The 27,869-nt window shown below is 33.9% G+C and overlaps 6 protein-coding genes across 6 annotated transcripts in view; all 6 read left to right on the top strand.

Annotated features, from left to right (window-relative positions):
• Window positions 1-16,264, top strand: part of flr (actin-interacting protein 1 flr) — a 42,662-nt gene extending 26,398 nt beyond the window's left edge. The window contains exons 14-16 of the mRNA XM_080173832.1: window positions 14,794-14,943; window positions 15,640-15,818; window positions 16,141-16,264. Of these exons, the coding sequence (XP_080029958.1) occupies window positions 14,794-14,943; window positions 15,640-15,818; window positions 16,141-16,255 (444 nt within the window). The 3' untranslated portion in view covers window positions 16,256-16,264. The remainder of the gene's footprint in view (window positions 1-14,793; window positions 14,944-15,639; window positions 15,819-16,140) is intronic.
• LOC145329562 (uncharacterized) lies at window positions 946-2,681 on the top strand. The gene is made up of 2 exons (XM_080173836.1): window positions 946-1,865; window positions 2,119-2,681. Exons 1-2 carry the CDS (start codon window positions 1,220-1,222, stop codon window positions 2,262-2,264), a joined length of 792 nt encoding a protein of 263 aa, XP_080029962.1. The 5' UTR covers window positions 946-1,219; the 3' UTR covers window positions 2,265-2,681.
• LOC145329560 (uncharacterized) lies at window positions 3,812-6,299 on the top strand. Its single transcript, XM_080173833.1, has 4 exons — window positions 3,812-3,903; window positions 4,235-4,321; window positions 4,796-4,990; window positions 5,488-6,299. Exons 1-4 carry the CDS (start codon window positions 3,822-3,824, stop codon window positions 6,297-6,299), a joined length of 1,176 nt encoding a protein of 391 aa, XP_080029959.1. The 5' UTR covers window positions 3,812-3,821.
• On the top strand, window positions 7,295-8,667 carry LOC145329565 (uncharacterized). Its single transcript, XM_080173840.1, has 4 exons — window positions 7,295-7,400; window positions 7,626-7,757; window positions 8,262-8,372; window positions 8,568-8,667. Exons 1-4 carry the CDS (start codon window positions 7,312-7,314, stop codon window positions 8,650-8,652), a joined length of 417 nt encoding a protein of 138 aa, XP_080029966.1. The 5' UTR covers window positions 7,295-7,311; the 3' UTR covers window positions 8,653-8,667.
• Window positions 10,470-12,550, top strand: LOC145329566 (uncharacterized). Its single transcript, XM_080173841.1, has 3 exons — window positions 10,470-11,074; window positions 11,308-11,375; window positions 11,754-12,550. Exons 1-3 carry the CDS (start codon window positions 11,058-11,060, stop codon window positions 11,999-12,001), a joined length of 333 nt encoding a protein of 110 aa, XP_080029967.1. The 5' UTR covers window positions 10,470-11,057; the 3' UTR covers window positions 12,002-12,550.
• Window positions 16,265-20,820: 4,556 nt separating the features above from the next.
• LOC145330556 (uncharacterized) lies at window positions 20,821-27,483 on the top strand. The gene is made up of 9 exons (XM_080175176.1): window positions 20,821-20,896; window positions 21,840-21,958; window positions 22,274-22,390; window positions 23,636-23,738; window positions 24,786-24,828; window positions 25,553-25,643; window positions 26,056-26,113; window positions 26,399-26,633; window positions 27,428-27,483. The coding sequence occupies exons 1-8, from the start codon at window positions 20,839-20,841 to the stop codon at window positions 26,506-26,508; spliced, it is 699 nt and encodes a 232-aa protein (XP_080031302.1). The 5' UTR covers window positions 20,821-20,838; the 3' UTR covers window positions 26,509-26,633; window positions 27,428-27,483.
• Window positions 27,484-27,869: the final 386 nt, after the last annotated feature.

The following is a 27,869-nucleotide window of genomic DNA, read 5'->3' as shown; positions in this document are numbered from 1 at the left end:
ATTCGCATGTTACCGGATCGAAAGGAAAACCTTATCGGTTCATGCTTAACAGACCACAAAAGATTATTGACCAAGTATAATTATTTATTAATTTTCCACAGTGTGTTTAACATTTGATATTAGTAATTAAAATTCTAGGGGCGTAGCCACTGCTATCTAATATCTTATTATGCATTGTAAATACAACAATTTTTTCTTGCTTTAGAACAACAAGCCTACTGGAGGTGGCAAACCTAATGGAAGTGCCAGAGGTGGAAGTGCCAAAGCTGCAAGTGCCAAACCTGGAAGCAACAAATCTACTGGAGGTGGCAAAGGTACAACAGCAAAGGTAGGATTTTAAGTTTTATTGTTATCGGTTTTTGGTTTGTTGGTGTTTTGTTGTTAAACTAAACTTACTAACATGATGTCTGTTTGTGGGTTTGTACCAACAAATCTCGTTAACCGTTGAACAAATTGGGTCCCTCTAACCATATAACTTAACCTAGCCTAACCTAACACAGTCATTTTGTCGGGAGAGGGGGGGGGGTAGGGTAAAGTTTTAAAAAATAGAAGAAAAAAATTAGGATAATGCCGGTGTTGTTTAAAACTATAATCCTCGGTAAGTAATGCTTTACAATAATTATCTATATTATTTTTAGAACACAACTAGAACCACAACATCTCCAATAAGGCCAATAAATATTACCCCACCTCCATCTCCACAGGCACGGCACCCCTCCGCGAATCAACGGACCGCGAGAGTTGTAGTTCCTCCTGCAACATCATCACGACCCCAGCCCCAGTCATCACGACCCCAGGGATCATCTGGCCCTTCTGGTGAGATGGAAGAAAGCGAGGTATTATTTTTATTTCATTTTGTCATCCAGAGGATACAAATTACAATTATTTAGGATATATATCAACTTAGCCTGGAAAAAATAACTTGTAAGATTTGACTAAATTTTTGGTAAACATTGACCAATAAAAATTTACCTTGTAAATTTTTACAAACAAGTTGGTCAAATTTTACCAAGTTGATTTTTTGGTCAAAGTCCAAAAATCTGGACTTAGCCTAAAAATTTACCTTGTCAATTTTTACCAAAAAGTTGGTCAAATTTTACCAAGTTTTTTTGTTTGTCAAAGTCCAAAAATGATGGAAGATGCTTAGGATCACTTGCTCTTGTTTGTGGATAGTCTTCTTTTCTACCACGTAGTTTTTAAAATACCAAGACTTGAAAATATGTGGTTTAATATGTTTAATTTTAAGGATTTGTTCACCGGGGCCGTTATGAACCAAATTCAGAACCAATTTCAGCAGCTACGTACTTTCTTGACCTCACAAATGAAAAATCAAATAGAGCCCATTAATGCGTCCATCAGAAACTTGGTAAACAAAACGTCCACAAACCATGAATTAGTGAAGAATGAAATCAAAGACCTGCAAGACAGTGTATCAAGAGATATGGCTGAAAATACTGTAACCCTGACAACAGAAATGAAGAAAACCGGAAAAATAGTGGAAACCTTGGTGACTGATCTAAGAAGACTGACCAATGTGGATGAGCTTGATGAGGAGGAGGCGAATAAAGGGCCTAGTGAGAATCAGGATGTTGTCGTGGACCGTATTTTCTCACCAGAATTTTACAAAGAAAGAATAAAGAATCATGACCCCTTGGAAAAAGATGGTTATATGCGAAGAGAAGAAATTGTCTTTTTCATCCAAAATTTCGAAGACTCACTGAAAGTGGATAAAGGCTGGCAAACCTTACTGAAAGTATGCCGAGACATCATAACCTTCCTATATGTCGTGTTCGAGCAGTTCACCTTTGACGCCCGCATCACCGCTGCCTTTTGGACTGCTCCGGAACTTATTGATGACGAAACTGGTAAGTAAATATTATTTTGTAAATTTGACATGATGAGAAAACGTTTAAAACAGGGAGAAGGGAGGTGGGGGCAAGGGAAATAAACCGAATAAAAGGGGCATTCCTATTCTTGCTAGCAGGTGACCATGTACAATAATCTTTTTATATATATATTTTATTTGTGAAAATAAATCTTGTGCAGAATATACACCCCTGGTACAATAATAAACATGTACCTATGCATAGTTAATTGAAAATTTCATTATTATTTCAGTGGAACGTTTCTTGGATCATTGTAAGTTAGTGCTTAACGAGACGTACCTACATGAAGCTATCCCACCAAATTTGTGGAGAACAGGAACCTATGTGTCTTCAAGCGACCTTTTTCTAGTGAGGAACCACATACAAGCTTGTAGGTAATTCAATTATTTATCGCATCTATTCCGCGTCTATTAAATGTGAAAGTGGTAGTTTCACAAAATGCATTTCAATGTTCTTTAGTTAAAAAAGTAGTTTCACGAAATGTTAACTGCATATTGTATTCTTGTTAAATTGTTAAACTACATTTCTATGGCATATGTTTCAAAGAATTTCAATTTTGTACCATGTATTTTTTTATGTGGCAAGACTTTTAGTTCATCTTTTCTTGATATATGTTATATGTTATATATTGAGACTGTTTTGATATAAACCCTTTTTTTATCTAGGTTCAAGCGCAATTTCGAACACACTTTTAAAAAGGACGCGACTGGTTTTTGTGAAAATATGAAGAGGGCCGAAGATTATATGATTGCTAATGAGGATCCTGTCTGCTGGAGGTTATTTCGAGGGCTGGTAACGTGAAAACAAGAACGCGCATTGTCAACCCCCCTCTACAAGTATGAACAGGTTTTTGAAATCAAGCCAAGCAAGGAGACAAGCAATAAGAAAGGCAAGAAAGACAAGAAAGACAAGAAAGACAAGAAAGACAAGAAGGAAAAGCCACAGAAACGATCAGCCTTACAGATGTGTGAATTGTATCTGGCCCCTGCAGAGATACAAAGAATTAAGCGGCGTATTAAACCGAAGACAATCACAACTTCAACACCAGGTGTTACAGCCGAAGACAAGAAATTTTACTACATGTTAGGTGCCCACTCAATGGGTTGCTTACCCCACGAAGTTCAAGGAAAGAACCAGATTTACTTGAAAAGAAACAATGACAGGTCGAGTACTACATTTCAGATCAAAAATTATGCAGACATTGGGAATGCAAAGAAATCCAAGCAATTTTTCAAGACAGTCCATAGTGATAAGAAGGTTATACAAAGAGCTGTAATGTATTATTCGTACGCCACAAACAATTTGAAACCAGAAATGAGTGAAGAACAGACAAAGATTCACAATGCCAGTGAGAAAGCAACAAAAATTTCCAGAAATAGAAAGATCGGAAGAATGAACACCACTGCTGATGAATCCACTGCTGATGATTCCACTGCTGATGATTCCACTGCTGATGATTCCACTGCTGATGAATCCACTGATGGTGAAGACAATGATGGTGAAGGCAATCATGGTGGAGGCAATGCTGTTGAAGACAATGATGCTGAAGGCAATGCTGTTGAAGAAAATGGTATGGAAAACATTGCTGATGAAGAAAGCAACAATGGTGAGGAGCTTGTAATTGATGACGGAGGCGACGACGTTGAAATGATTTCAAATGATGATCAGATTGGGAATGAGTTACGCATACCACCCGCGGAGAATCCAGCAGTAACTCCAGAACCAGTAAAGCAACCAGTAAAGCCACGTAGGTTATATGAAGATCCAATTGTCAACAGCCAGTCCAATAATAAACCCAAAGTAAATGTATTTGAAAACATCACAAGCTCCAAAAGGAAGAAGCATGGAAAGGGCTCGAAAAAGTCGAAGAAGATAATTATTTGTGAAACAGACGATGAGGGCCAAAATGTGGAAAATCTTGATGATACAGTGCCAATGCAAGATGATGAACCACCACCAAACTTTCCACCACTGCAAAGACAGAAAGAATTTTATGGACGAAATAATTCAATCACAGGTACATATTTGTTGAACATTAATTATTATTTATAAGTTTTATCTTTCCTCGTATTGTGTATATACTGCACAAGATTTTTTTTCCTCTGCTACTAATTTTTTTAAAATTTTTCTTCCCCCCCCCCCTAGTTTTTTTTCACCAAGTAGGGGGAAAATTGAAAAATATTTAAAGAACTCTATGATTTATTTATTCTATCCCTCCTACAACACATTTCCTTTTAAAATTTTTTTTTCAACCAAGTAGGGGGGGTGGGGGGGTGGAAAAAATGTTTTCAGTACTTGCTTTTTGTTTGGAAACGTATAAAATTAATGTATAAATTAATTATTTACAGGCAACAGTAACGAGAGACAGGTGACTGGAAAGGCAACAAGTGTCGTGGAGGAAAGCAGCAGTGATGAGAATGATGAGGATGCCGAAGGTATTGTTATTTATAGTTTGAAAAACGTAGGAACTGTATCACCTAAATTTAAGTTTATTAATATTTTAGTTGAGAAGTAGTCTTAGATAAAAACCCTGTGGATTAATTTTGTTTTAAGGGAAACTTCGTACAGGCCCTGACAGGGTTTTAGGCTAAAATTTGTATGGGCGCAGCCGCTATCTATAATACTAAGTAGCTTAATGTCTGTCCGGCCGTCAGAAGCTTAAGATCTCAGTAACCACTGAATCGATCGAGGTTACGGTAAAATTTTACCACCTTTTAAATCGTATAGGCTGGTAAAATTCTACCATAAAAGTGGTAAAAACTAGGTTTTTTATGGTATTAATTGTATCCTGGAGATCGGATTCTACTCTTCTGTGTATTGGTCCTGCGGTGATTTTAAGCTATTTCCTTGGAGGGGGGGGGGGGGTAACATTTATACTATTTGAAATAATGACTATAATAATTATTTAGATGATGTGCCGATCATTCCAAAGAAGAACCGGGAGCGAAGGCAAACCGCATTGGAAGCCGAAGCAAAAACCAAGAGAAGTTTACAGCTGGACTCAAATGAACCATCATTCGAGGTGGATAACGAAGATGACGGAAACGAGAGTGACGAAATTTTGGAGGTTGAGGACATTGAGGGCAAGAATGACGGCAATGCAAGTAAGGAAATTCGGATACATCCATGTGGAATAATATTACCCAAACTTGCCATTATAATTGAAAACCACACGGGTCATTATGAGGTTGTTGCAGTAGGCTCAAATGTTTCTATACACAACCAAAGGGAAATTTTAGAACTCATCAACATTGACGGTAAGTTACAGGTCTTAATGTAATAAATGGGGGGGGGGGGGGTGGGCGAAAGTGACACTTTTTGAAACCAAAACTAAAACCAGCCTAATTTTTTTGGGGCTTTTATTGGCGGTTCTCGGCGGTGGCGACGCCGTTTCTTCACAGTTCCATATGTACCCCTATAAAGCAACTGCCAATGCAAAATTCCCCCTTTTATCTTTGATTGGCATATAAATATAGGGTAAAAAATATTGCTTGTTTTCATTTGAATCTGATTAATAGTAACTAATGTTCATATAGGTATGGAAATAATATTGAAGCTACAATTATGTACATTTGCTTTAACATTTTTTATTTCTTTGTAGGAGAAAAAGCAAAGTGGAAAAAAGATGAAGAAGAAGGTGATTTAATTTCTGACATCAAAGAAGAAGCACCAGAAAGTGATGATACAGATCAAGGTCATCAATCAGACCCAGACACTGGAACTGGCAGTAGTAGTAGTAGTGAAGAAGAAGAAGATGAACGCAGGCCAAAAGCAAAAGTGGCCCAAAAGCCAAAGCCTACCAAAGAAGTTCCTAAACGTCCCAGAAAACAAACAAAATTTCCATCAACGAATCAAATTGAAGCGGTGTTGTACAGAAACCAGAGCAGAGCAAGCACGAGCAGAGCACAAAATGAAAGCCGGGAATATGCTGAAAGTTGCGGAGGCACATCAAATCCTGATGAAGACGTAAACCCAGAACCAGGTTGTAGTTATAGTCAACTCAGTGCAGAGCCAGGTTGTAGTAATAGTCAACTCAGTGAGCAACCTAACCAAATTAGGATGCAGCAAATGTTGAACAGAACAAATACACATTTGCCCGATTTCGGCCAGCGTGGTGAGACTCGGACAAGAAGAGATGCCAACAAACGAGTAAAGGCCAACATGAAGAAGCAAAGATTGTGGGAACAGGGAATCAGGCCTGAAGATGAAGAGTTAGAGAAGAAGAAAAGATCAAGCTCCAGACCACCACAGAGAGCAAGTTCTCATCAATGTTCTCAGAACATAAACAATTACAGTATCTTTGGCAGCTACATTACAGCTGATTCGGGAAAGGGGTGTATATTCTGCACAAGAAATATTGTTTGTCCACGGCTAAAAATTTTTAAAATTTACAAATGTTTTCAGTTTTCTTAATTATTACCTTTTTTTCTTACCTCCATCTATTTATATTTAATGAAATATAATATACATCCCTGTGCAGACTTGGAAAAAATATTACACATCCGAACCATGTAGAATATACATCCCTGGCAGAATGGAGACAAGTATTATTCGTCGGAACTTTCGTCTGAAAACGAAGTACAAGACGAAGAACAAGACGAAGAACAAGACGAAGAACAAGACGAAGACCTGATAGCTCCCAGTCAATCCCAATAATTCCAGGACTTTACGTATATATATATTTATATGTAATTTTTTTTTATGTCATAAGTTTCATCTTCAACTTTTTTTTATAATATCTAGAAAGGAGTAGTTTCCCAAAATGCATTTGAAGTTAATTTAGTGAACCGTATATTTGAACCTGTTTAAATGTGTTTAAACTTTATTTATATGGCATAAATTTGAAGAAAGTTAAATTTTCTACCACGTACTTTTACCATCTTAACAAAGAAAAATATGCAATTCACAAAATTAAGTTCAAATGCATTTTGTGAAACTACCCCTTTCCACCAATTAAGTTTAATGAGCTTAAAGTTAAGAGCTTAAACTGAAAATTTTTTGTTGTATAATCTGTTGCATTTTTTGTAATTCAGTATATAGCAGTTGTAGTTTACCCCCTAAACTAAGGAAAAAAAGTATTCACAACTAGCTTTTGTTAATTTTATATATTTGTTTAATTTTGTATATAAATATTATATATATGACAGTTATCGTAGGGAATGTTTTAATTAATACGGTGGTAGATTTCCATGGTAAAATCCGTAATGTTTCTGTGCTGTAATTAAAAAAGAGAACGTTTCAAATTTGTATTAACTTTTTGTAAATGAAATTTGTCTATATACTTGTTTACAATATAAGATATACCAATATGTGATCTTGCTGGACCCTATTATATTAAAATTCCCTACGTCAGTTTTTTGGACATTTATTCATGAAAATTTATAATTACCAGTGATAATTTGTTTCTTTTCAAATTTAATATAGAATGTCCGACATGTCCATGTCAGCCACAGCAGCAGCCGACTTAGAGAGAGACGAACAGCACGAAGAACAGAAGCCGGAAACCACAAGTGGGTGAGTAATATTTTAATATGTATAAAACGAAGTAGAATGATGTCTGTCTGTCTGTCTGTCCGTCCGTCCGTCCCTAGCTATATTTTGGTAACCATTCATCGAATCGGATTCGACAATCCATCACAACATAATTACATAAATACATATTACATATTTTTTGGTAATTACTTCTTTGGGCAAAGGTCCGATTACCTGGGATATATAATATATATTTATATATTTCAGTGATAGCGAAAAAGAGAAGAACGAAATGAGTGTGTCTGAGCCTGAGCTGCCTGCTAAGCTGGCTGACCTGCCTGATACCCCTCCTAAATCGTCTGATACAGAAGATTTGAACCTAACTTTGGATTGCACTACGTAAGTTTATTTATTTTTGTTACCATTCTATTTCTGTTCGGAAGGTGGTAGTAGCCGGATTGAAAAGAGTAGGATAAACATTATTGTTATGGCGAATAATTATAGTTTCATTCAGGGGTGTACATTACGCACAAGATTTATTTTGTTCCCGTGGTACAAAATTTTGTATTTTTTTCCCACCTATTTTTATCTCACCAAGTAGGGACGGAAATGGAGAAATATTGAAAGAACTAAAATTTTTGGTCCTACCACACATATTTTAGTTATTTTCCCCCCACCACCTGAACAGGGGATCCCATATAGGATATACACCCCTGATATTTCAAATTAGCAGCTACGCTAAACCCTCTAATATGAAGTATATCTCTTAAAGTTTCTTTTGCCACTCCCTTCCCTTGCCGGTACCTATGAGAAGAACCCGATCTGTTCAGTGGTTATCGAGATCCTTCGGTACATAAACACGGACATCCTGTTACTTTAGTATTATTTTTTTTTATTTTTCAGGGACGACGATGGATGGGAGACAATGCAGAAAATAAAACAAGACCTTAGGGCAGCAAAGCAAAAAATTGCTTCTTTGGAAGAGGAGATCGCTTGTTTGGAAACACAAACAAAGTAAGAAATTTTTTTCACTTCTTTTTTTGGTATTTAATCCGGGCGACTGTGTTGTAAATGATTTTTCGGTACAGACAAATTCACCTTTATATATTACAAAACTAGCAAGTATGCCTCTAGGGGTAAGGTGGGAGGGGTAAATGTGGACCAAAAAAAAAGTTTACTATTTAATTATAATATGATTGCTTAATTCAGGGAGCAATCCAAGAGATGTCCGGCGGCACAAAAGGATGACCAGAAGGTCGGACAAGCCTCTGTTATGGAAGGAGAAGCAAAGTAAGATATCCTATTATATAAAGTAGTAAGCGTTTTTTGTTTGTCCCGAAGGATAACCGCTAAACCGATATTGTTCTCCTTTAAAGTGAAGCTTCTTATAGGTCCTGGAAAGGTTTTAAACTATTTTTGTGCAGGGTGTCTTCACCCCCTCCCCCAAAAAATATTTTTACTCTTCTGAAACTGAAATTGAAAATGGGAAGATGTTGATTTTTCCCCTTCCAACCTTAAGTGCCCCTAGAGGTTTCTAGGGGCGTAGCCACTAGTTTCTTTTAATAATCTTTTTTCATACTTTATCCGGGCGACTGTGTTGTAAATGATTTTTCGGTACAGACAAATTCACCTTTATATATTAAAAAACTAGCAAGTATGCCTCTAGGGGTAAGGTGGGAGTGGTAAATGTGGACCATAAAAAGTTTACTATTTAATAATAATATGATTGCTTAATTCAGGGAGCAATCCGAGAAATGTCCGGCGGCACAAAATGATGATCAGAAGGTCGGACAAGCCTCTGTTATGGAAGGAGAAGCAAAGTAAGATATCCTGTTATATAAAGTAGTAAGCGTTTTTTGTCTGTCCCGAAGGATAACCGCTAAACCGATATTGTTCTCCTTTAAAGTGAAGCTTCTTATAGGTCCTAGAAAGGTTTTAAACTATTTTTGTGCAGGGTGTCTTCACCCCCTCCCCCAAAAAATATTTTTACTCTTCTGAAACTGAAATTGAAAATGGGAAGATGTTGATTTTTCCCCTTCCAACCTTAAGTGCCCCTAGAGGTTTCTAGGGGCGTAGCCACTAGTTTCTTTTAATAATCTTTTTTCATACTTTATCCGGGCGACTGTGTTGTAAATGATTTTTCGGTACAGACAAATTCACCTTTATATATTACAAAACTAGCAAGTATGCCTCTAGGGGTAAGGTGGGAGAGGTAAATGTGGACCATAAAAAGTTTACTATTTAATAATAATATGATTGCTTAATTCAGGGAGCAATCCGAGAAATGTCCGGCGGCACAAAATGATGATCAGAAGGTCGGACAAGCCTCTGTTATGGAAGGAGAAGCAAAGTAAGATATCCTATTATATAAAGTAGTAAGCGTTTTTTGTCTGTCCCGAAGGATAACCGCTAAACCGATATTGTTCTCCTTTAAAGTGAAGCTTCTTATAGGTCCTGGAAAGGTTTTAAACTATTTTTGTGCAGGGTGTCTTCACCCCCTCCCCCAAAAAATATTTTTACTCTTCTGAAACTGAAATTGAAAATGGGAAGATGTTGATTTTTCCCCTTCCAACCTTAAGTGCCCCTAGAGGTTTCTAGGGGCGTAGCCACTAGTTTCTTTTAATAATCTTTTTTCATACTTTATCCGGGCGACTGTGTTGTAAATGATTTTTCGGTACAGACAAATTCACCTTTATATATTAAAAAACTAGCAAGTATGCCTCTAGGGGTAAGGTGGGAGTGGTAAATGTGGACCATAAAAAGTTTACTATTTAATAATAATATGATTGCTTAATTCAGGGAGCAATCCGAGAAATGTCCAGCGGCACAAAATGATGATCAGAAGGTCGGACAAGCCTCTGTTATGGAAGGAGAAGCAAAGTAAGATATCCTATTATATAAAGTAGTAAGCGTTTTTTGTCTGTCCCGAAGGATAACCGCTAAACCGATATTGTTCTCCTTTAAAGTGAAGCTTCTTATAGGTCCTGGAAAGGTTTTAAACTATTTTTGTGCAGGGTGTCTTCACCCTCTCCCCCAAAAAATATTTTTACTCTTCTGAAACTGAAATTGAAAATGGGAAGATGTTGATTTTTCCCCTTCCAACCTTAAGTGCCCCTAGAGGTTTCTAGGGGCGTAGCCACTAGTTTCTGTTAATAATCTTTTTTCATACTTTATCCGGGCGACTGTGTTGTAAATGATTTTTCGGTACAGACAAATTCACCTTTATATATTACAAAACTATAGCAAGTATGCCTCTAGGGGTAAGGTGGGAGTGGTAAATGTGGACCATAAAAAGTTTACTATTTAATAATAATATGATTGCTTAATTCAGGGAGCAATCCGAGAAATGTCCGGCGGCACAAAAGGATGACCAGAAGGTCGGACAAGCCTCTGTTATGGAAGGAGAAGCAAAGTAAGATATTTCTTTTAATATTATTTTTTCATACTTTATCCGGGCGACAGTGTTGTAAATGATTTTTCTGTAAAGACAAATTCAACGTGTTCCTTTATTTATTAAAAGCGAGTACTAGCAAGTACGCCTCTAGCTGGGTAAGGTGGAAGGGGTAAATGTGGAACCAAAAAGTTAACTACTTAATTTAAATAGATTATTATATATATATTGTTTAATTCAGGAACAAAACAGCTGCAGCTGGCTCTCCAGAAAATTCGGATGAGAACGAGGTTAAGGAAGTCACTGTTATGGAAACACCAGCAAAGTAAGATTTTTTAAAAATTGTTTTTACTACTTTATCCTGGCGACTGTGTTGTAAATGATTTTTCTGTACGCTAAACCCTCTAATATGAAGTATATCCTTAAAGTTTCTTTTGCCACTCCCTTCCCTTGCCGGTACCTATGAGAAGAACCCGATCGGTTCAGCGGTTAACAAGATCCTTCGCTACATACAAACAAAAATCGTTTTACTTTGTAGTATAGATTGTTTAATTTCAGGATGGAAGACAAACCGGATTTTGATATAATTTATGAGAACATAAAGAATCCAGGACCAAAAAGCCCAGGTATAGTACAATATTTATACTAGCGACTGTGCCCAAAGCATATAGTGAAACATTTCTGTACTAGGCACTAAGAAAATGCCGTAATACATTGTATTATTACACTAGGTTAGGTTAGGTTAGGTTAGGTTAGGTTAGGTTAGGTTAGGTTAGGTTAGGTTAGGTTAGGTTAGGTTAGAATAGGCTAGGCTAGGCTAGGCTAGGCTAGGCTAGGCTAGGCTAGGCTAGGCTAGGCTAGGCTAGGCTAGGCTAGGCTAAAACTAGAAATATTACTCTTTCTATTAATACACTAGGTTAGGTTAGGCTAGAAAAAAAAACTATTGTAAAATTGAAGTATTTTTTTGTAAAAAAAAGTAATTTTAAAAAATATTTTAATTTCAGTGTATCGGGTGTCAGATGATGAGCAGGAGATGTTTGAACCACCCCCTCCTACAATCCCGCCAGCATCAAAACTGAGTAGGCGCAAAAGAAGTGCAACACCGGGGAAAATCAAGACCTGCGCCCATGGACGCAGTCCCCGAAGCGAGCTGCCATTGAACACAAGACTCATCGAATGCACCTATATGTGTCCAGACTGCCGCGTCTTCTTTCACAAGAGGCAAAAACAAAGAAAAGAAGGACAAAAGTAAGCTGATGTATAATAGTCCTTCCAGTCAGATCATATATAAACTATTTGTGATAATAAAGTGATATATATCAAGATATCTTGAGTCAAAAATATGTTTAACCACCTTTAATTTGTACGTACATTAATCTATATGACAGTTTTGACAGTTTTGTTCTGACGATGAGAATATTCATATAATATTATATTTGAAACCGCTATTCCTATATAGCAAATTTTTGAAAATTTAATAATGGAAAGTAACTTCGTAATATATTTTTCTTGTGTATAAAAATGTTCTAGTATAAAGTACAATTAGAATCCAGATCTCAGCAATTAAAACCTATGTATATTTGTGTTAATTTCTCAGCTTAAACCGATTAAACATGCAGTTATATTATCTGTAAAACTATGTAATATTTGGTCATTTAAACCACGTCTAGAATTATAGACTAATTAAGAAAATTTCTGTGAATATATACCTATATAGTATCGCGCTATAGTACCTATGTAAATCATTATGTAAAAAAATATGTTTAAGTGTTTCAATCAATAAAGATAATAATGAAAACAATTTTTTTTTTATTTTTGCGATTTGTGTACAAGCGAGGTTTTTCTATAATTAAGGTCGTTTTTTACCACTTTCTCGTGATTTTTACCACCCGTTTTTACCACAATTATTGGTAAATTTTTACCATATTTACCCTATTTCTGGTAAAATTTTACCAGTTTAGGGCAAAAATATTACCAGGTGTTGAACAGTTTTACCACTTTTTCGGTAAAATCTACCAGAAATTTGCGGTAAATTTTACCAAAAAAGTGGTAAAAATTGGTCAAAATCTGGTATAAATTTGCGTCCTAAAATGGTAATATTTTACCGGAAATCTGGTAAAATTTTACCGATAATTGTGGTAAAAATCGCTGGTAAAAAGCGTCACAGAGTACCACCAAAAGTGTTTTTACCACGATTACGGTAAAATTTTACCACCTTTTAAATCGTATAGGCTGGTAAAATTTTACCATAAAAGTGGTAAAAACTAGGTTTTTTTATGGTATTAATTCCGTCCTGGGTAGAGCTGATCCGTAAAAACCTTTTGAACTAAGAATTGCCCGCTCTTTCCAAATCTGTTGAGAGCTTTAAAATCGGGGTAATATTTTTTTCAAAAATGACCAAAGTTGGCGCCGGGGGAAATTTCGGTAATTTCAAAAGAAATTAAAATTCAACTTTTAAGGTCATGTTTTCATGTTATCTTTTGTCAAATCTATTATTCCATATGGACTTTTTAAGAATTAGGCCTAAAAATGAATAGAACAGATAAAAAACAAACAAAAAATTAATTTTATTTTTTGAAGCAAATTTTTGCGAGGAAAAAATCAAATTTCTGGTCCTTTGAAAAAAAATATTTTTGACATAGGAGGAATAGTCCGATCTTTATGAATTTATTTGTGGTTAATCCCAATAACCTATACTAATTATGAGTTATTACGCTTGTTTGGTCGTTTGGCCTTTTTTCATCGATTTTTTTAAGGTTAAAATGTAGTCAAGATTTTTTGCAAAGATGACACTTTTGCTTCAAATTCGATTATTGAGGTCAATTTTTAATCAATTTTCATGTTTTTTGGTCTAAATCTATAGTTCAATGTGAGCTTTTTTAGGATCAGGCCTAAAGAGTAATAAAATAAGTTTTTTCTTATATTGATTTTAAGTTTAAAAAAAACAAAATTTCGAGAGAAAAAAAATCGGAAATTCGCGTCTTTCAAAAAAATTCATTTTTAACATAGAAGAAATAGTCCGATCATTATGAATTTTTTTGTGGATAATCCCTATAACCTATACTAATTATGATTATTTATGTTCGACTGGCCGTTTGGCCGTTTTTCATCGATTTTTTTTAGGTTGAAAAAAAATTACCGAAAATTCCCCCACTGTTGGGGAATTTTCGGTAACTTTTTTTCGGTCAATTTCGGCAAACTTCTAAAAGTCCTAGGATAACGTCCTTTTAGGACCTGATAGTCCTTTCCATAAGCTTTCTACCGGCCTTGGTTTCATTTGAATATATTAATATTTACCCCATTTTTTTCAAAAAAAACGAAAAAATACCGAAATTTCCCCCCCCTTACCCTATAGTTTTCACTTTTTCTACCAATCAAAAAAATCATAATCTTGATGTATCTGATGATTTTAGCTATTCTAGAACTAAAGTTTTAAAAGCTATTGATCCATTTCAACCCAAGATTACTTTATCAAACTAACATCTTTGTACAGGCCAAATATATATTTCAAAAACAGAAGTTTTCATTCTCAATCGTCCTATAAACTTTTTGGACATTTCAAACATATTTAGACTCCCGCTACATATCTAGAACTAAAGTTTTCCCGTAAGTACTTGTCGTTAGTTAGTTTTGCTCTAACACTCAATTTACCTCGTTGTAGTGTATTTTTTTACTTTAAAATGTTTATAAGTAAACGCTTTGATAAAGTCAAAGAAACACAAATAAAAAGTGGGTATTTTTTCTTGTATTTTTTATTAAGGTGGGTGTTTTAAGACTTTATAACCTTTAAATTTGGCTTTGCATTTCTCTCTAATATGATACAATACAGAACTGTGAAGAAACTTTTAGCTTTCCCCCTTGGATTTTTGGATTTTACGCCTAAAATTACCAAATAAAAGTAAAGGGTAAACAATATACCGTAACCTAGGTAATATATAATATTTTTATGAAAACGTTTATTAAGGTTTGATTAGGCAAGCACTCCCAAATTAAGATATCTTGTATTTTATTTCATTTATTTTCAATTGTCTTTTTACATTTTAGGGTGAAGCCAATGGACATTTGTTGCGTATTTACTCTACACACAACAACAGTCTAGATCTGGTGAAGGAGATTACATTGTCAGGATCTGTTATGGACGTTGTCTACTCTCCAGACCAGAAATATCTTTGCACAGCTGATAGCAACCGTAAGGTAAGAGGATTCATTTAGACTTTCTTTATTGTAATATAATGTCTAACTGACAGTCCGTCTGTTTATCTGAAGCTTCAGATCTAGCTAACCTCTGAACCGACGAGATTATGCTTCTCATGGAATACACATACTGACATGGTCCTATTTAGTGGCTTTAAGCTATTTTTCGGGGATGGATTCGTAGAAGCTCAGGACGAAGTCAGTACCTAGATAAGTAGTTGTACTCATGTTTATTATTTAGATGTGTTTTGGTCCAGTAAGATCTGAAAACAGTTCCTGTTAGTTTTTCTATTTTCAAGAAAGTTTAGGAATAGTTATTTCTCGCATCGTATTATAAACAGCTTTCCGCGGATATAGAATGTACAATTATAAGATTAAAACTAGTTTTTTTAGCCCCGAGATGCCGAAGGCACGGGCTAAAAAAACTGGTTTTAATCTTATGATTGTACATTTCTATATTCGTAGAAAGCTGGATATAATATGATGCTAGACATAGTTTTTTCGTATGGATGAGAACCGGTTCCTATCCACCGGATTCGAATGAATACGAGAAATGTCTTTCTGATTTATTGAAAATGAAAGCCGAAAAAATAATAACCACTCCCCCATCCTACTTCCCATCTAACTTCTTACAATTTTCTCTTTTCTTCTTGCAGCAATATTATTAATACTTTTTAAAATTTTCCTTATTACCAGGTGACCGTTTATACAGCTGGAAGCTATGATAAGACCCACTCCAATGAGTGGGGATTCCATACAGCAAAAGTTAACAGCGTGGCGTGGTCACCAAACAGCATGTATGTTGCTAGCGGTGGTTTGGATACCTCCATTATCATCTGGTCCATGGAGCTCCCTGATAAACATTGTATTATGAGGTATGATACACTTTGTTTAACCACACTAGTTTTATGTCATTTCAATTCTCAACAGCATATTTTGTCATTTTGAGAAAAAAATATTTTGGCTTCCTTAATTATTGTTTTAATATTCACTTTTTATTCTGCACTGCTACTGCTACCTACTTGAAATAAAGCTAGTAAAATATTTTTTGTGTGTGAGTTTTATACATAACATGAGTGCAATAAAACGTCCATTAATATTTATATTGAGTTCCTCAAGGCAAATACCTTTTTTTCGATCAAGTAGGTATAAAAATTCTTTTAATTACATTTTTATGAACTAACATTTGTGTTGCAGAAACTCGCATGAGCAGAGCCAGGTGACCAGAGTTGCCTGGCTGGACAACAGTAGTCTCGTATCCACTGGACAGGATGGCAACACTAAGATCTGGAATATCACTTGGCCTAACTAATCAGAACAGGTAAATTAAATTAAGTTTTTCTCTTATGAATATTTTAGAAGCCAAATAATCAGGAATAAATCCTTACTCTTGCGCATGTGAAATGCTCTGTTACAATTAGGGTTGGCAATCTGGATCCGGAATCCGCCCAATTTTTGGTCAATTTTAAAATCCAAATCCGGAATTCGTTTTTTAATAGCGGATTCGGATTCTTAATTGGTAGGCCAAAATTAACTATCGCTTTTGAAGGCAAAGATTATCATCATTATATATAAAATCTTTTAAAATCTGGTTCGATTCTCGGAAGTGAATTAATTTTTAGGACATATGTAGGACTTAATTTTTTAAAAAAGCCTTTTAAAATATTGCTAGAATCCGGAATCCGAATCCGGAATCTGCCAAAAATAAGAATCCGGAATCCGCCTTTTTTGTTGACGGATTCATGTAAGAATCCGAATCCGGTTAAAAAATTTGACGGATTGCCATCCCTAGTTACAATCAAATCAAAAGTTAACTAAATTAGTTCAAATATTAAACAGTTTTTAAGTGAGAAAACTTTTTTCTTATTCATTTTTAGTACGCATATCAGTTTTAATTTCTTCAATTAACTTATATGAATTATTCTCTTGTTTTTTTTAGAAGAAAATGAAGATTTGAAGCATATCAAAAAAATCCAATCTTTAGTTTCATCACATGGAAATATCAACTCCTGAATCAACACTGGTGCCTTGCCCCCCAAGCGGCAGAATTGTGTACTAACTTCTTCCCGCCAAAGCTTTCCCGCCAAATTTTTAGAATTATTATACCTGTGAAATTGTGAAGTTTTTGCCATATTGTGATATAATTTTCTGATTTTTATACCAATCCAAATTTTAATTCCATGAAGCGATCTTTAGTTTTAGTTTTATTGCTAAAGTATTTACCTAGTATTTTTTAGCAATAACTATGATTTTTTATTTATTTTTAGTATAATTGCTTTATTTATTATTCTATAAGTTGTTATAAAAAGACCTAAGCTTAATTTTATTTAAATATACTGTTGCTTCGCACTTTTAGTGACATTTTATTGTATTTTATTTTATGTATTGTAAATAATATTAATTTTTCCTGTACTTAAATTTTGATAGTGAGGCATTCATTTCCACACATAGGCCATATTTAATTTATTTTTTATTCAATAAAAAATAACTACTAACAAATGCACTGAATTACTAAATACCTGGAAATTGACTGCCTAAAAAAATAGCCAAATCAAAAGAGCAAAATAAAACAAATTACACGTTTTGAAATGTTTTTAAGTAGTTGAATTTTTAAATTTGCTTGCTTCTTTTTTGATTTGGCTCTTAATAATTTTTATTTATTTATTTATGTATATTTTATAAATGATGGTATAAAGAGTCTGGTCTGGTCTTCCTTAGCAGGAATAGGTAATAATATACTGGGTGTCAGAAAATTAGTTGGTAGATTTACAATTAAAGTGATAACATGAATTGTAGTCAAGGAATGAAGGACCCTTAAAGCAACCCAGAAAATTTTATATTTGGTTTTCTATAGTGACAGAACAAGGTCATTTTTACAAGTTTCAGATTTTTGTTATCTTTGTATCCTTCATACCTTGATTGACGAGGTCAAGACAATTAATTAAATCTTCCTTGCCAAAAATAACTTCCACCCTGTAATGTACTCCATAAATATAGCTTTTATAGTACTTCAAACATTTAATATAGTACAATGTTTAAAGCTTTAAAATAAACCTAATCAACAAATTTATGGTCACCCTGTATCTTGTAATTTTATAGGTTTAATTTTCATACATTTTTCAACTCTTTTTCTACTAACATTAGATTAATTTTGTAATCTTACATTAATTTTGTATTAAAATGAGTATGAAATAAATATTCTGATTATATTTTGTTGTTGATATCCCAATTTTAATAGTTTGCATAGTTTCATGGTGTGATTTTTTATATAGATGTAATCGACTTTGAGTAATTGCAGTACTCGTATTTGCGATTTTATTTATTGTTATTTATTGTTTATGCTAGAAATCCACGCAATTAATGGTTTAACTTTACAATTTAGTCATCAAATTTAAAGAGTGACCCAATTTACCAAAAAAAACTCGTGATAATTAGACATTATTAATGTTGACTACCTAAATGATAACATTTAATAAATAAATTGAGTTGTCTGTTCTAAGATTTCAAGGAATTTGCATCCATTCATTACACTCAAGCCCCCTTACGATTGTCTGAATCCTAACCGCTGTGCGGGGCTAATCTATTCCATCTTTAATTTAACCTAAATGAAACATCTATTAGATGTTGTGATATTTAAGTTGGACGAACTTCTGGTCCTTGTTCTACGAATTTGTTATTGAGAGCATCCCTTCTTACTTCATTTTTTATACACGTTTTTATCCATTTTAGCAGCTTATTCCTACAACTAAATTAATTCGGAAAAACATGAAACCTAAACGTGTTTTATAGCTGTCGTTAGGGGGCAACACTTAGTAGAATTGACGACCTTTATATCTGCCCCCCAATATTATTTTAGATTTATTTTTGCATTTATTCTTGCATTTTCAGGCAAATTTTGTATTAACCCTATATTTAGAAGAAACTATTATTATGTACTCTGATGAAAGTATGTTGTTACGGGCTGCAGCTGCTGACTCAACTAGGCGTAATGCCAGCAACTCGTACACCAGGCATTTTAGTCCTCTTTTACGTGAGAAAAAAAAATTGTTGGTTTATATTTTTAAACCTACAAGATGTACCGCGCAAACTTTTTTTAAACGCTTATTACTCAGAATATTTGATCAAAATATTAAGGGTTTTGACAGCCTGCCACTTACCGTTTTAGGGGATGATGATAAAAATCCGTAAAAACTACACATAAAAAAAATATTATGCTTAGTTTTATATATTGCTCCCTTAAGTAAACCTCAATTCTTTAATGCTAAGGATTTTTTGTTTGCCCTATAAAGCCCCGTGCGTTGAAAGTTTGGCCCCTAGCTGCCCAATATTTTCTAGAGGTTAACTCTTATTTTGCGGATTTTATATCATTTTTTAATAAAACGGTCAGTACTAGGCTACCAAATCCTTTATAATTTACTAAGGCCAGGTAGCTTAAATATTAAATGACAATTAAGCGTTTTATGAAAAAAAAAACAATTTGCACGGGACACACTCATATTATGTGTATCCCCTGCTGGGGGGACTAATCCATCGAACCTAATATACATCTGACCTAAATTTTTAATCAGAGGCGAATACTTAAAAATCTTTTGCCCCACTAAAATTTTAGTGAGGCAAAATTATCCAATCTATATTTTATTTTGCCTTACTGATTTTAGTGGGGCAAAAGTTTTTAAGAATTCACCTTATATATAAAGGGTGTGCAAAAAAATGCGGATATTTTAAAATTGAAATTGCGCGGCTTGTGTTAATAGTAGAAAATTCTTATGCATATCGTTAGAACCGTTATAAACTCTAGATTTTGGAAATATAAGAACGGATCCTGTGCTACGTATAGTTAGGGAGCTACATGGTGAAATGTTCCTATTGCCTTAAAACTTGAATTGCGAGTAAACCAGAAAATTAAAAAAAATATTGAAAAAAGATTAACCTATTTCTAAAGCTTTTTAAATATTTGTATTTATTTGTCATACAAATCTTCTAATTGAATATGAAAAAATCTACGAATATTTGTACTGAAATCATTCTTTTACAATGGATCCTTCAACAAGGTATCAAATAAAAGTTGAGATTTAAACTTTTATGAATAAGTACCCTGGAGCAGGCATAAGAGAGGTTAGACAATTTTTGAAAAGTGGATCTACATCCCAGGTATGGAATAATCTTACAAGACAAACAAGATCTTCATTCCTGGTGAGAAATTACACTAAATGCCAAGAAACAGGTTTGTCGTTAAAGCATAGAGGATTTAATGGGCGGAAGAAAACACAAGAGAGTGTACAGAAAAGAGTGAAAAAAATGTTATTGTTAAGAAAAGTTGCAGCCACTACAGGTGTTTGTGTTTCTACTGCTAGAAATATTCTAAAATCATCAAAGGCTAAACCGTACCACAAAAATAGAACACAAAAAAAAAATGATGCCCAAAAAGAACAGAGGGTTAAGTTTTCTAAATATTTACTTCAACGTTTTAGTTCTTGTTTTGCAATTTTTTTATTCAATCTTTTTATACTTTGATATTTGATAATTTACTCGCAAGTTAAGTTTTAAGGCAATAGGAACATTTCACCACGTAGCTCCCTAACTATACGTAGCACAGGATACGTTCTTATATTTCCAAAACTAGAGTTTATAACGGTTCTAACGATATGCATAAGAATTTTCTACTATTAACACAAGCCGCGCAATTTCAATTTTACAAATGTCCGCATTTTTTTTGCACACCCTTTGAGTAAGGAGGAGAGGTTACTCTTGAGGGACCATAATCTTTGTGTGGGGCTTGCCTAACTTCTGTAATTAACTTAAACCTCCCCGTAAAGGGGTAAATTTAAAAAAATCTGTTTCAATTTCCAAGAGGTAAAAATCGACGTACGCAAAAGGTCACGTGTACATTCAACTATGTTCTATGATAATTTGAACCTGCAGGCTATGGCTGCAAGATCTAACAGTGCTCCAGGTACATTTTTTGTAACAATAAAAGTTTAATATTGTTAAATAATGGACTCGAAGCGACTAACCCTTTCCCCAACAAGGACGGGAAAAAACATAACATCAATGGGCTTCTTCTACGAATATTAATTTTATTAAAATCATGGTCAATATCAAAGACAATTATGTCCACAAGTAGCACAGTTACAACAGGAATATGTAAATTTAAAATAACAATTTTCTATGAATATAAATCTTACCTGGTTGTTTTGTCCAGTTTATAGCATAAATTTCTGTGTCTTCATGCATTGTAAATGAATTATTTGTTACCTATGAAGAAAAAAAATACAAAAATTCAAGAAATATTTAAGGTTGCAACTGGCAAACAATACTTTTTGTTTAATCCAAAGATTACAGTACTTTTTCAGAAATATTTTTCAATAATAGTCTAAGAAATACTTCGGCAATAGATCCTTAAGTATCAATTTGTTAGACAAATTCAGGGGGAAGGAGACCCAAAATATTTTTAAAAGATTTTCTATGATTAGGGTAGGTCCGCCCGTCACGGAAACCTCTTATCGTTAATTCAGGCATTTTATAATAGTCCCACCGATTTCAAACTTGGCATGGTGATTGGTGATAGCATTTAGTAGTTAGGTACGATTTAGAAAGCGTAGCAACAAAATTTGATGTGATAAAATTATCCGATTGATCTGATTTTTGGAATACTGATTCCTAGGACAACAAGTAAAATGTTAGAAGCGAAGTATCTCTATAATCAAGACCTAAAAAAGAAAGTATGTCTTTAAACTTTATCCTATATTAAAGCAGTTTTCAACAAATTTACTTACAATTTTGTTTCGACTTTTATACATTTGTCATTTATATTCTGATTATTCAGTTCTGACTCTACCGTTTTAATGCTTCGCTTTAATAGATGTTGGCATCCTTGTTTCTTTTAAATTTTCCAGGTAAACGGTGCCATCACTGTGCTAGATCTATCAGTAGGTCTACTGACTTTAATTGTCCGTTTGGAGAAGAGTCTACCTGTAATCTGTGCCAGATTTCCAGTTCTGGAGACAGTCATAAGGTAATACATCCAATACCCTAGATGGACAATCAGACACAATAATCCGTTTATTTTAAAAAGGATCTTCAGCAGACGAAGATTTTGGTTTATATTTGGTCATTTATAATTCAATCCCATTTTACAAGCGACGAAAGTTTTGGACAAAACAATTTAAATAAGGATAAAATTAAAAAACAACTGCCCTTTTGTACTACAATATTTTCATTTTTTTAACAATAATGGGGTTAAGATACCAAGATAAAGAATCAAGTTTACACTGGGATGGGAACGGTTAATCGGTAGTACATTTGATTTCTATTTTACCTTAAATTTTAGACAGCAGAATTTGAAGATCCGACTTTGATGTTACTGAAAGGACTAAACATAAACCCCAATAAAGACTGTGAAAGAAACAGGAAGGATAGCTATACTAAGGAGAACAAAAGTCCAAAGGTAAAAACTTGAAATTAGATTTTAAGACTGGTTTAAATTAGATTTTATGGCTGGTTTAAAGCTTTATTAAAGTAATAGAAATAGAAGAGTAGAAGAATATTCTGAACCCTTTTTTCGTCAAATCTAAGAGAGAACATTCCTAGCAGACAAAAGTATTGTTTACTTTCGACTCAAGCTGATGTGGATTCTTAAAAAATGATAGACTCGCTATTCGATAGTGAGGCAAAATTATTTTTGTGAAAAATCATCCAAAAGCACATTAAAAATCTACAAAAATTAAACAAAATCATATGTTAATAACCCTCTTAAGATTTTATTTCATTTTTGTAAATTTTTTTATTCGATTTTGGAGGATTTTTCACAAAAATAATTTTGCCTCACCAGCGAGTTGCCAGCCTAACTTTTTTTTTAAGAATCCAACTTTGTTTCAAGCTTTCAAATTGTAAACGAAATTTTTGGGCAATTAATTCTGATTCCGCAAAGCTTTCTACTAAGAAAATATACTGTTAACAGCTGACTTTTATGTATGTATGAAATGAAAAAAAACATGCCTTCGTAGGAAAATGTGTACATAATTTCAACCAATGAGATCCAATGTAAATTCCGATGCGATTCTCCTATTGGCTCAATCAGACATTCCCTCTCTTTCTTAGTACCTTTATTTTAAAGTTAATCATTTCGCTTTGAGCATGATAAATATAGATTTAGTTCTTAGCTTCTAACTCGAGTGATTTTTTTTTGTTTCAAATGCTACGCTTAAGTCTGAGTGTATAAAATATTCTATCTTATTTTAACATTTATTACTAGTAACTTTTACCAGTTCTAATTAACCCCCTCGGGACGATATTTTAGTGGAGTAACGATGTGATCAGAATAATAAAAGTTTAAGCTAGGATTTATAGACGGTAATCTTACTCAGATAAACATTGCATTTAAGGCGTGGAAAGAGGCCGGTTTTAAAGACAAAATTTTTAGCGTGATCATCTAGAGAATCCAAGGGGATCATCAAGTTGCGCATGTTTTGGTAAAGGCATTCTTACTCTAAGTATTAATGTCGCGCACCTGACATTATATCAGTAGGAAACATTTTTAACGTCTTTACTTTAGCCGAGATTAGACCCTGACGACGAGCGTATGCGCTGCGTGTTGAGCCATGGTTGCGGGTATATCTTCTCCATCACTCTAACTTAATCTAATCTATAATAAGTATTAAAATGTAGTCCAAATACCAGATTTTTTGTTTAGATGCCAGTACCCTTGTGTGAGCGGAGGGATGGAAAGAGAACCCAACTGAACAAAGACGAGGAGAATCTTGTTGCTGAATTGATTGCCATCGACTCACTTGATTGTAAGCAAACATATCGGAATAAAACTATGATTTTCTGAAACTTTACTGCCGGCTAAAAAATGAGTTGCTTTTATTTATTTACTAGAGTTGGCTCGATATAACTATCTCACTATTGGCTAGTTTTCTATAAGTACATAACTATTTATCTATTTCAATTTTCCTCCCTCGCCATTACTTTCTAAAAGAAAAAAGTAAAATTTTTAATATTTTAAATGAGTTTGAAAAGATTTCTTCAATTATATTTTTTATTTACATTACCATCACCAAAGGGTTAATATGATTAAAATTTTAGTTTTAAATTTGAACACTTGGAAGTGTCGCCACAATCGAATTCTTTTAAAACAGAGTTTTCTTAGATTTTCTATATTATGAACTGAACATATATTTTTTGTTTATTAAATCAAGATTAAATACTTCAATGTAATTTAAATATCAACATGGAATGAAAATCTTTATTCATTCCATAAACAAATAGAATAAAGGTCTTATCGCTTTGGTCAATGAGAGTTTAATGATGATTATTGAAGCACTATGAGTTTGAAACATTTATTCCTTGGAAAACTTGAGCTCATTTATAGACATTTATTTCCTATATAGATCTGACATGGATCTTGAAGCAATAAAGCAGGCTGTTTTGTAAATGTTAAAAATTGGAAGAATCTATTAAATAAAAGTTATCGCAAATATACTTAGTAAATAAGAACTGCAGAGTGATATTAGAAATAAAACTGCAATTTTATAACACATTGTTTTCTATTGGGCGTATTCTCATATCTTTTGAATGGAGGACAGGCAAAATTGAATGTAGAATATACGTGAATGTTATGACAACAGAAATTTAGGTTGCAATATCCCCTCGCATTTTTTCGTCGGGTTTATCCAGCAGGAGTGGAGGGGATGGGTTAGATATTTACTTTAGCCTGCTACAGAACATAGAACATTTTTTATAGATCATGAAACTCTGGTAAAAGATCCAATCAATAATAAATCCATTCAGGCGAAATCATTGTTTTGTAATATGAATGTAAATAACACAATAACTTTTAGGGGAAGATTCTATGGAGAATATGGTTAATCACATGAGCGGCAGGCACAAAATATAGAAATGCTTCGTAATTTTTTTTGTTCGATATATCCTCGCCAAAAACGAAAATGTTTGTTTCTTTGCCAACTAGGTATTTATTCCTTTAAAAATCAGATCATATCATTATTTTTTTTTATTTTTGGTTTAATGCATCTTATTAAACCAAAAATCTAAATTTGGTTTGACGATATTGGAACCCACAAAAGCTTGAAAATGATTGAATCTTGTACTTTGACAGCTTTTTGCCCAAAAATCAATTTTGAATATCCGGGGTTTTTTTTTTTTAAAAAGGAAAATAAGAATACAGGCTTGTTAACCCAAAACTAATTGTTCGATTATGAGATGTTTTGGTGCTTTTCCTCATATAAAGCACTGAAAACCAGACTCTTATTTCTTATGAATTGGGGGTTGATTCTTTTCCCTATAAATTAATAATCCTTGATGTTATAACCCTGCGGGGCCTATATTTTACCTGCGGTCCCTTACACATTCGGGGCTTCCCAATATAACCTTACCGAACCTGTCCGTATTAGAAAAAAAAACTTATTTTCTATTTTTTTTTCAAATTAGGAGTGGTGGATTTCTGTACTTGACGAAATTCTTACCTCAAAAATGAACATAAACAATAATAAGGGGGTGTGGGGGGGGGGGGCTTGATATGTTAAATCGACTCTCTATTGTACCACATCTTTCATTTAATGTGATGAAAGCATATATTTTGTTGTATCAGATCCTTTATCAATGGTCTCCCCTTGCCTCTGTACAACAGAAAGTGGTCACAGAACCAGTTTGGACCATTCAACCAACCTGAACAACAACCGGTAAGTACGCGGAGTTGAAAATACACTGCATTAGAACATACAGATTTTAGATATAAGACAATCGACGATAAATTGGTGCTCCCTCACATTTTTTATTAAGAAAATAACTCTTTATGAAGATTAAAATGAAAATGTTAGTCACTGAATATTTGCACAAAGGTCCCTAAAGCTAAAAAGCAAACGAATAAGAAAACTTGTTTACAAAACTTTGTGTACCAGTGTAGTTTACAATCCAATGTCCCCTTCTTTTATTCAAATTTCATTTATTTTCTTAATTTTATCTTATTTTAAAATCTTCTATTCGTTTTATTATTAGGTACAGCATGAATTTATAATGTATTCATTAAATCTTTGAATGCAATGTCCGTTTGCGGTCTTGTCTTCAACTTATAAGAAGTTGGGTTTTTTACAGGCAGAGAATAAGAACCCCCTGACAGATCATTCGAACATGCTGTTCTCCTATGCACAAGGAATATTCTTGTTGATAAGTTTCTCAAGTTTCTAATTTTTAATTGTATTTGGTGGGAGGGGTGTGGGCTGGGGGTAAATTGCGCGCAAAATTGTTTTTGGGGAGATAAATACCCCCTCCTAAATGGTTGGGGTTTTTACGTCACCCCCAAGGAGTAAAGGTAAATTTTATTTGGGAGAGGGATAATCACCCCTTTACCCCTCCTTTGACGTCTTGCTCTGACCCCCTTCAAATACCTCTCTAAAACATAAAAATTGATATATCTAAAAAGAGTATTAATGCCCAGTGGTTGAAAGTGGTAAAACATCACCAGCTATTTCAGGATTGCAAAATAAAAAAAAAATTCAAAATTCGGATTATTACATAAGTACTTACCTAGATTTTTTTGTGATTTAGCTATTTAACTTTTGGATATTATTATATCAATCATTATGAATACTTTAATTTGTACGTGTTTTCTTAATCAAATTTGCTATCTGATTATTAGTTGAAGACAATCATCCTCCAAGATTCAAGAAAGGGTAATATTTTTTTAAAGATTTAATTAAAAAAAGAACAATAAATCAATTATAGCAAAGTAATTCTGACACTCGAACAAAACTTAATATTATTATAACAGAAAAAGAATAATACCAAGAAGACTGAGCAACAGTTCATTAAAAATAGTCAAAATTTCATAGTTACATTTTAAAAATTTATTAAAAGATGCACAAATGTTCTGGGTGCGATAACAGGCCAAATCATTATAATCTTTTTAGGCAAGCCTAGGATATTTGTAAAGATTTTGCCTAACAGAGTTTTTATGCATGTAAAATGGACTTATAAATGGAAAAATGTACATAATATATTTTACGTAACAACTTTTTTCATTAAAACGTACTTCTGAAACAAAAACTCCCAAACCACCACTGCAGTTGGTTTAATCATGCAAGACTCTTCTAACTTTGCCTACCTAAAAAATCATTTCGTTTGTAAAAATTATTTGAGGAATATCGCTAAAAAAGCTTAAGTACAAATCTTTGAGTTTGAATAACATCTACGTCCGAATATTCTCCAGTGTCGCTTCAAAACCGATGAATATGTGGTGAATAGAACCGGTTCTCAGCCATACTGAAAAATTATGTATTAGCATCGTATTATATCCAGTTTTCTACGAATATAAAAATGTACAACCACAAGATTCAAACCAGTCTTCTTTGCCAGGGCCTTCGGCATTTTGGGGCCATAAAAACTCATTTGATCATATGATTGTATATTAATTTTTTATATCCGCGGAAAGCTGTTAACAATACGATGCACTAAATAACTATTATAGGTTAAAGCAAGGAAGAATGTCTCTACCCACCATGAATACAGCAAGAACCATGAAAGAGGTTGCTGCATTTTTTGTGTTTGTTATTTGGATATAGTCTGCTCTTTCGTGGCAACGCCTCTTAAGGGGCGATTCGTCATATTTTCAAAATGGCTTTTGATAGGTTTTTTTGGGTTAGGTAATTGCCCCGCAGGGTTAGAGCCCTTAAACTTAGTTGTACACCTCACCACTATAAGTCTCTGTATTTAATAGGAGAAGAGAAAGTCAATGGAAACGTTGGGATCTACCTCAAGATTCAGCCATAGAATGGATTCAGAATGCGCAAAGGTTCTACTATATATTTAACTAGCGGCTTCGCCCCTAGCCTCTAGAGGCTGTGCCCCACGAGGTAGTTTAAAATAAAATTAATGGGGATTGTTTTTTTTGTGAGGGTTTGGGGTGTCCC

Source organism: Acartia tonsa, chromosome 10, assembly GCF_053477335.1.
Source record: "Acartia tonsa isolate MP-2025a chromosome 10, ASM5347733v1, whole genome shotgun sequence".
In the NCBI taxonomy this organism is placed as follows: Eukaryota; Metazoa; Arthropoda; class Copepoda; order Calanoida; family Acartiidae; genus Acartia; species Acartia tonsa.
Note: the sequence above shows the minus strand (reverse complement) of the source record. Positions and strands in the feature narration are given on the sequence as shown.

Excerpts from the sequence above, each read along its gene's own strand:
- LOC145329562 (XM_080173836.1), top strand. The coding sequence starts at position 1,220 with ATGTGGTTTAATATGTTTAATTTTAAGGATTTGTTCACCGGGGCCGTT. Across the intron at positions 1,866-2,118 it reads ACTTATTGATGACGAAACTG|TGGAACGTTTCTTGGATCAT; the intron begins GTAAGTAAATAT and ends TTATTATTTCAG.
- LOC145329560 (XM_080173833.1), top strand. The coding sequence starts at position 3,822 with ATGCAAGATGATGAACCACCACCAAACTTTCCACCACTGCAAAGACAG. Across the intron at positions 3,904-4,234 it reads ACGAAATAATTCAATCACAG|GCAACAGTAACGAGAGACAG; the intron begins GTACATATTTGT and ends AATTATTTACAG. Across the intron at positions 4,991-5,487 it reads CAAGAATGACGGCAATGCAA|GAGAAAAAGCAAAGTGGAAA; the intron begins GTAAGGAAATTC and ends ATTTCTTTGTAG.
- LOC145329565 (XM_080173840.1), top strand. The coding sequence starts at position 7,312 with ATGTCCGACATGTCCATGTCAGCCACAGCAGCAGCCGACTTAGAGAGA. Across the intron at positions 7,401-7,625 it reads AAGCCGGAAACCACAAGTGG|TGATAGCGAAAAAGAGAAGA; the intron begins GTGAGTAATATT and ends TATATATTTCAG. Across the intron at positions 8,373-8,567 it reads TGTTTGGAAACACAAACAAA|GGAGCAATCCAAGAGATGTC; the intron begins GTAAGAAATTTT and ends TGCTTAATTCAG.
- LOC145329566 (XM_080173841.1), top strand. Across the intron at positions 11,376-11,753 it reads TCCAGGACCAAAAAGCCCAG|TGTATCGGGTGTCAGATGAT; the intron begins GTATAGTACAAT and ends TTTTAATTTCAG.
- LOC145330556 (XM_080175176.1), top strand. The coding sequence starts at position 20,839 with ATGTTCTATGATAATTTGAACCTGCAGGCTATGGCTGCAAGATCTAAC. Across the intron at positions 20,897-21,839 it reads AAGATCTAACAGTGCTCCAG|GTAAACGGTGCCATCACTGT; the intron begins GTACATTTTTTG and ends TAAATTTTCCAG. Across the intron at positions 24,829-25,552 it reads GTTAATCACATGAGCGGCAG|ATCCTTTATCAATGGTCTCC; the intron begins GCACAAAATATA and ends TTGTTGTATCAG.